At 35.3% G+C, this 8,505-nt stretch overlaps 2 protein-coding genes across 3 annotated transcripts; one reads left to right on the plus strand and one right to left on the minus strand.

Moving 5' to 3' along the window:
- Positions 1-46: 46 nt before the first annotated feature.
- LOC11427902 (endo-1,4-beta-xylanase 5-like) lies at positions 47-4,467 on the minus strand. 2 transcript variants are annotated; one of them, XM_024770958.2, is made up of 7 exons: positions 4,329-4,467; positions 4,204-4,250; positions 2,954-3,176; positions 2,699-2,865; positions 1,576-1,680; positions 670-1,461; positions 47-489 (listed from the first exon to the last, which is right to left on the minus strand). In XM_024770958.2, exons 1-7 carry the CDS (start codon positions 4,393-4,395, stop codon positions 142-144), a joined length of 1,749 nt encoding a protein of 582 aa, XP_024626726.1. In that variant the 5' UTR covers positions 4,396-4,467; the 3' UTR covers positions 47-141. The 2 variants fall into 2 exon arrangements, with proteins under 2 accessions (XP_024626726.1, XP_039685922.1); XM_039829988.1 differs by lacking the exons at positions 4,204-4,250; positions 4,329-4,467 and adding an exon at positions 3,505-4,152.
- A 2,346-nt stretch (positions 4,468-6,813) lies between these two features.
- LOC112418670 (uncharacterized) lies at positions 6,814-8,144 on the plus strand. Its single transcript, XM_024775137.2, has 2 exons — positions 6,814-7,123; positions 7,348-8,144. The coding sequence occupies exons 1-2, from the start codon at positions 6,814-6,816 to the stop codon at positions 8,142-8,144; spliced, it is 1,107 nt and encodes a 368-aa protein (XP_024630905.2).
- Positions 8,145-8,505: the final 361 nt, after the last annotated feature.

The raw sequence follows: 8,505 nt of genomic DNA on the forward strand, positions 1-8,505 counted from the left end.
ATTTCTGATTTCGATGAAAAGTGTAATATTACAAAAAATAATCAACTTGATGGTGCAAACCATTTTATTACTATAATCTTTCAAAATTGACAGAGTTAACTATTGCTAGCTTCAGTATAAGTTGTAAAAGTTGGTATCTTTTTAGGCATGCATTTTTACATGGATGGTTTCCGGTGAAAATCCTTTCCTTACACTTATATTCAGTTTTTTGGAGTATCGGATTAGAGGATGTGTAACAGTTACATCATAATCTCCATGATGTAGTGAAATATCTATCATTCCTCTACTGTCTGCTATGGCTGTATGAGTTCCAGTTCCCCACTCACCAATAAGCTTGTCCACAACGTCTCCGGTTGGAGTATTTTGAAAATTTGCGTCTGCAAGTTGTGTGTTGGTGAAACCGGCTTGTGCTGGACCTACAAACATTATAATCCCTTCAACATCTGGATGAGAGTAAGCCTCTCTTAGTATCTCTTCAAAATACATTGCCTGCCCAACACACAAAAATAAGAAAAAAAATAATAATTTTCTATTTGACCCTGTCATATAATGTGGCTACTGATGCTAATGAAACTAATAGTTCTGAAATTTTTCTTAGCTAAATTCAGGTTTGTTTCTTTTACTTCTATGACCAAGCAGAAGTTATTACTTTTAAAGTTTAGGAAATACCTGATTTGGATTAGAATCCACACTACTTTCAGTGAGCCATATAGGAAGTCCAGTTGCACCAAGAAGATCTAGACCTGACCTCATGTAAGCAATGTTTGGCACGCCGCGTGAAAAATGGCCTTGCACCCCTATAGTCAATAACATTCCAGTAGTGCCTGGAAATTGTTGAATCTGCTTAAGTTTCCTGATATAATTGGGTGGGCTGGCAACTTGGTCTGGACTGAATTCAATGGTGTTAAATTCATTCATAAACATGCTGGTGTTCGGATCAAGATAGTACGCTGTTGAATAATATACTGCAGAGGCATTTTCGCCGAGTTTGTCCTCAAAAAAGCGGTTATGGACATTCTCGTTCACAACGTCCCATGCAATTAATTGTCCACTATATCTTGAAACCACAGATTTCATTCTTTTTGCAGCCGCTTCTCGTAATTCTTCAGGAGATAGGGACTTCACCCATTGGGGCTGAAATCTTTCATCGTCCCACAAAATGGCATGACCTCTGACAGAAATGCCATTTTCTTTGGCAAATTTCAGCATGGCATCAGGAATAGTATAGTTTTCCTGGCCTTGAATTTTCTCTGTACTATACCACTTCATCTCATTAGTGAAAGTTGTGTACTTGAATCTTGACACAAACCATTTCTGGTACTCAATGTTTGTGAGGATGTGATAGTTCATCCCACATCCGAATGGGAAATCTGCCTTTGTTTGTTTGATGACAACCGTTGCTCCTTCCAATGATGTTTCGTTTAGATGATTTACTTGGAATGTCACCTTGCTCTTACGTACCTGCAGGATATAGATCGCAATTCTTTAATAATTTTCTGTTATACTTTTACAACTTATTTTAAGAATGCAGGTTATGTATATTTTTTCTGCTATACTTGGATTGGATTAGCTTACCCTCTCAATGCTGTCGGCTTGGTGTGATCTCCATTGTGTTTTGTTGAATGGTTGTAAAGAGACACTATCAGTCCATAATTCCACACCTGGACTTGGATTCTTGCTCTGCATTGCTAGTAAATTTCAGTTGACAATATTTAACAAATATCTAAATAGATAAATCCAATAACTTCCACTATTTTATTTCACTCTCTGATTATGCATTTTACTCAGCTTCCAAGTATGTATTATTTAAAATCGACATTTGACTGAAAACATATGGTGAATTATTGCACAGTGGATCTAAAGTCTTAACACTCTTGAAAATGATTTTTCTGAAGTAAAGGGTGACCCAATGAATCTTTGATAGATTTTAATACCATCATATAATTAAAATTCAGCTCGACTCGTCTATACAAAACGGTTTGTTTTGTGAGAGATCTTTCTCTTTATACTACCTCCGTCCCTAATTACAAAACCCTTTTGAAAAAATAACGGGAATTAAAATAGTAGATATTTGTATTAAATATGTTTGTAATTACTATTATTTTTACAATTTTATCCTTTAAGAAAGAGGGTTGGCTTATGTTTTCAACATTCTATTTATTGTTGATTGAAGAAAAAGATGTATAATAAATAGGGGCATGTATGTAAAGAAATAATTAATTTAGTTGGAAATAGAAAAGGGGTCTTATAAAAAGGGACAAATTTTTTTTTCAAAAGGGTCTTATAATTAGAGACGGAGGTAGTAATTTTTTTTAAGGCCGTTTCTATTTACTATCCAAGACTTCAATACTTTTTTTTATATACCCTATAATGCCCAACACTATTGTGCTTGGTGAGTAAGTTGATAATTTAATGGGTGGACCTAATGAAAAGACTTTAATACCATATTAGGTTCTTATATCAAATTTAACTCAATGCTACCAAATTGACTTGTAAGGTAAGAATGTCTTCAATTTATAAACTTATATCTCATCAGATGTGAGACTCTTAACATAACGCCGAAGAAATATTTAAATAGTCAATTTCATTTTCTATTTGAGAGTGAAGAGACAAAATGATAATAAAAACCATGTAATCATGTATTTGAGGAAATTTGAAGAAATAAAAGCAAAATAAGATAAGATAAAAACCATTTAACCTCAAAAAGGATTTCAGCAGGGCTTGAAAATTTTGCAACTATGCCTCCTTTTAGAAGAGACCAACATCCATATTTTGCTATCACATGGCCACCTTTTACCAATTCACTTCCATTTATTTTAAATACCACAGAAATTGTGTCACTTCCTTCACTCAGCTGGAACCAAGCTGAATTAGGAAAATGTTTTAGAAAAGTAAATTAATGAATCAACAACATGGTAACATACATCATTAACAAAAGAGAAACATAGGTTACCAGAAAAAATATATATCATTTCTTTCTCCAGTTGGACTTTTTGTGATAAACTATCTAATGGTTGTGTTCTGTTGCTGACAACAATAAATGTATTTCCATCATTTGATGTTCGTTCCTTGATTGTTCCATGCTCAAACACCGTCCAATCCTTAATGTTGTGATCAAATCCTGGATTTACTATAATGCCACCTCCATATTGTGCTCTCTGAGGTTCTGGGACACACTGGTTTATTTCAAGACAAGTTTGTGACTTAAAACACATTGATGTGAAATCATCCAATTGGATTAATAATATACTAGTTTTATGTCACGTCAATAAAAAAAGTTGCTAATTCGCAATTTTTGATTCAAAACTATGAGTGCGGGACAAAAATGGATTTTATGAAGGAGAAAATTGTGAGTGAGTAAAAATATGACCAAAACTACAATTGAGTCTCATCGTAATTTTTTTGACGAGACACTTTTAGTAAATAAAATGACTAAAAAGAATAGAAAAATGCTAAAAGACACGATAAATATTTTCGTGCTACACACACGAATGTGGTAACAACCTCCATATACAAGGGTTTCTCTCTATTTCTATATTGGGTTTTCATCTTCATATCATCCTTTTATATTTTCAATCGTTATTGAGACCTCTTTTATATTGTCGGTGGTACTAGAATCATATGCTGCCACGATTATGAGGATCAATTTTGGAGCATTTTTTATTTGCCTTTCTCTTTAATATTAAAATAATAATTAAAACAAGCCTATAAATAGTAATGTTCACTAAAAAATATATATAATATTAATCATGACAATTCCAAAGAGCTCATTATCTCTAGGAATATAAATGACATAAAAGCATTGTATTACAATGCATTCATGGCATACTTCAGCATTCTAACCATATGCTAGTTTCTACGTTTAATACATATATAATACAAAAAAATAAAAAAATAAAAAAAAAAAAAAAAAAAAGAGGCATAAGGGAGAAGCCTTAATGACTTTTTGAGCACAAACCCATAAGTGAAAAATGTTGTAGTATTGGTTGATTCATAAACAGCTTGCCTGATTTAAAGTTTATAAAATAATTGAAACAATTTTGTTTTCTTCATTTATAGAACAGATAAAATGTGAAAAAGAATCAAGTTGTAAAAAGAACACTCTTATTTTTCGATTAGTACGTGTGTATATAACTAATGTATAATTAACTAATTTTGTTAAAAAAAACTAATATAACTAAAATGATAAAGTAGTGACATTGCCTCAGTCGTAGCAGAATAATCATAAGGCATAGATTGGAGTTGGAGCCCTGCATGTGTGTTGAAAAGATAAGTTATTAGAGAAAAGGGACAGTAAAGAGTAGTTAGAGTGAGGGACAAAAAGAAACCTGAAATAAGTACAAGGCAGGATGTGTTGAACAAAAATATGCACAGTTCTGTTGCAACCTTCATCATTGTCACTAATCAAACAATGCTTCATCTTATGCCCCTTGCCACCTTCCAATATATAAAAAATTTCCAACATGTGAAACATTGCAGATTGTAAACATCATTAACTGTTTTGACCCAAAAAAAAAAAAAAAAATCATTAACTGTCTGCTGTTTTTCTTTGTTAATTACTTATTTATTTAATCAAACAGCCTCCATCTCCTATATTTCTCTCTCTCTCTCTCTCTTTTGTGTGGTAATGTTATATTTCTCCATCTATCAAATAAATAAATTGATATTCCCTCGGTCCCAAATTATAAATTGTTTTGATCATTTCACACAAATTAATAAATATAATAAATTTTGTATGGGAAAGAAAGATTATAAGTTATTTTATAAAATTATTCTACATTAATGGTGTGCGAAAGATAAATGATAAAGTTAAAAGAAAAGAGTAATAAATAGTTAAGGTCATAATATGAAAAAATAACATTAAAATTTCATTGGTATTGTAAAACAACGTAACTTATAATTTGGAACATTTTTTTTCTTCCTAAATTGACTTATAATTTGGAACGGTAGATGTGCTTAATAATTCTCATTGTGCTTAGTATTGCACAAGTTAATATACACACGCACACATATATATTGATCTATCCGGGAACATAGCTTATGGATGACACAATTGTGGTTCTCATGCTGCGGTGAAACGGTGCGGCGGAGGAGGAACTCCGGTGCGGTTGAGGATTGCTTCTACCTGCAAAACAGACAATCGCTCCGATGTCCAAGTCAGTATTTGTCAAGAGAGAGAAGTGTAAAAGTGTGCTTCTGAGATCGTACCTGGGCGTGGTAGAGATGCCATACTTGTATAGATTGTTTGGTTGCAACTGTTTTTGTGTAAACCGACTTGTTGCGGAATATAGTTGAATGAGTACAAGTTAACGACCAAGATCGTCTTCAGGCAGTGTTCCTGTGCGGTAAGACGCGCGGGTTACCTTGTGTAAGCATCTTTTGAGCCGGTGTGTCCATTAGTTGGGCTTTTGTTAATGGGTCGTTGTTGAGTCGAGGTCCGGTCCAAAACATTTATATACGCATTATATTCTTAATAAAATTATTATTTCATTGTGTAAAAAAACATCATTATATATTATTTCATAAACCTACAACTGTAATTTGAAGGCAAAATCATCAAATGAATCTCCCCGACCCAATCAATCATCAACGTTGATGGAAACTACTTTGAAAATTCTTTTCAAAAAGATAGATCGGGTTAGCTTTGGTGATCTCATTCGAAGCTCCAGTAATGTTTGGTGTATATGAGCTCTAATAAGGAAGAAAGATAAGACGGAAGCTTGGCGGACAATTAAGATAAGCAATATATCTTTCTTTTTAAAATAATTGGAAAGTTAGACGGGAAAGTTAGGCGAACTATCAAGATAAGCAATGTATATTTATTTAAATGTTTGTTTTAACAAAAAAAAAATTAGGGAAATGCTAACCGATGCTCCGGGGTACTGGTTAAGGATATGTAAAAGGAAATTATATAATAGTTAATGCATTGAAATTGTGTAATTAATTTATAATAAAGTCAAAAACAGTTTCCTTTTATGGTAATAATTATCTTTTATAGTATGCTTAACCGGTGCTCCAGAACACCGGTCAGCAGGACCCAAAAACTATTATAAATGTTGAAAAGAAAGATATATTGCTTATCTTAATTGTCCGCCTAAGTTACCATCTTTGCTCCTAACTTTCCACCGAAAACAATTGTGATTCTAAATTTGGCATGTATAAGGAAATAATTGTGATTCCATGGGAGATTAATCAACTCTTTTCTACCATTAAATTTTGGTACCACTCCACAAAGTCGGTACAACAAGTTAAGAGACCTAAACTAAATATTATGTGTAAAATAAAAATAAAATAAAATAAAATAAAAACCTACACAATGTTTATAAAAAAATGGGTTAATATCTCTTTTCGTTCATGTAATATTAGCGAATTCTGGTTTTAGTTCCTGTAATAAAAAAGATTTAGATTTTGTCCCTGTAATTTCATATTATTCCACTTTTGCTCCCTCCTTTCATCACATCAGCAGAATATGCATAAATTACGTCCCTGTAATTTCAAATTCCTCCCACTTTTGATCCCTGTAATTTCAGATTCCTCCACTTTTGGTCCCTCATTTTACGTGACATGTATGCAGATTCTGCTGACGTGGTGAAATGAGGACCCAAAAGTGGAAGAATATGAAATTACAGGGACATAATCTAAATATTTTTTTTTACAAGGACTAAAACCGGAATTCACTAATATTACAATGACGAAAAGAGGTATTTACCCTAAAAAAAATTGGTCAAATACCTCACTGGGTCTTTATTGTTAGGGTCTAAAAGTTGGGCCAATGTCCGCGCGTTGAGGGCGGCCCTTGTGTTGTTCGAGGCTATGTCGGGTTTGAAAGTGAATTTTCATAAGAGTATGCTGGTGGTGGTGAATATTGGGTCGTCCTGGTTATATGAAGCTGCATCCGTGTTGAGTTGTAAAGTTGGAACTGTCCCTTTCTTGTACCTAGGTATGCCTATTGGTGGTAACCCTCGAAGATTGTGTTTCTGGGAACCTATTGTGAATCGTATTAAATCTAGACTGTCGGGTTGGAATAGTCGGTTTCTCTCTTTTGGTGGTCGCTTGGTTCTACTCAAATCTGTCTTGACCTCTCTGCCTGTCTATGCGCTTTCCTTCTTCAAAGCTCCAGCAGGTATAATCTCCTCTATTGATTCTTTGTTTATTAATTTTTTTTGAGGGGGGGGGGGAGTGAGTATAATAGGAAAATTTCTTGGTTAAGTTGGCAAACTGTTTGTTTAAAAAAGGAGTGTGGCGGTTTGGTGGTGCGGAAATTGAAGGAGTTTAATTTAGCTTTGTTAGGAAAATGGTGTTGGCGGATGTTGGTGGATAGAGGTGGTTTGTGGTATCGGGTTTTAGTCGTCAGGTATGGCGAATTAGGTGGCAGGTTGGAGGTTGGGGGCCGGAGTGTTTCTTGCTGGTGGTCGGAGGTGAGGCGTCTTAGGGATGGGGTAGGCGATGGTGGTAGCGGGTGGTTTGGGGATCAGGTGTTGAGGAGAGTTGGTGATGCGGTTGTTACTTCGTTTTGGTCTGATAGGTGGATAGGGGAGGCTCCTCTTTGTGTGCGGTTTAGGCGGTTGTTTGAGTTAACAGAGAATAAGTCTATGTCCGTTGCCGACTTGCTCTCTGTTGATTCGGAGCGGTGGGGGGAGGTGTGGAGGTGGAGACGTAGGTTATGGGAGTGGGAGGAGGAGTTGCTAGATGAGTGTGGGGCTTTACTTCTTGATGTTTCCTTGAATCCTATTGTTTCAGATAGCTGGGTGTGGCTTCCGGACCCATCTGGTGGTTACACAGTTCGAGGTGCATATAGTTTGTTAATCTCTCAGGTACCTTCGGTCGCCGTCGATGATCTGGATTTGGTGTGGCACAAACAGGTTCCCTTGAAGGTTTCCGTTTTTGCGTGGAGGCTCCTCCGTGATCGTTTACCAACAAGGACAAATTTGATTGCTCGACGGGTGTTGTCGTCTGACATGTCTTCGTGTGTTGCTGGCTACGGTCATCCTGAATCGGCTCGACATCTATTTTTATTGTGTGATACTTTTGGTTCTCTGTGGCATTTGGTGCGTGATTGGATCGGTTGCTTTGGGGTGGACACAGATAATATTTCAGCTCATTTTTTTACAGTTCACTCATTTGATAGGTGGTGGTGCTGTTAGACGTTCTTTTATGCAACTAATCTGGCTTCTTTGTGCCTGGGTTGTTTGGAATGAACGTAATAACCGTATGTTTAATCACGTTGTTACCCCCATCCCCTGTTTACTTGATAAGGTTAAGCTGTTGTCTCTAGGTTGGTTGAAAGCTAAAAAAGCTACCTTTGTTTTTGGGACTCAGCAGTGGTGGTCAAGCCCTCTTGTTTGTTTGGGTATTGGCTAAGGTTTTTCTGTTGTGTTTTGTATGTAATCGTTGTAACTCTTGGTTTCTGAGGTAGTCTCTAAAGGCACACCTTGTGCGTTTGGAACTACTAATTCGTATATAATTCCATTTTGGCTTGTTCAAAAAAAAAAGTTTTTAAAGTTT

Source organism: Medicago truncatula, chromosome 1 (genome assembly GCF_003473485.1).
Source record: "Medicago truncatula cultivar Jemalong A17 chromosome 1, MtrunA17r5.0-ANR, whole genome shotgun sequence".
Classification (NCBI taxonomy): Eukaryota; Viridiplantae; Streptophyta; class Magnoliopsida; order Fabales; family Fabaceae; genus Medicago; species Medicago truncatula.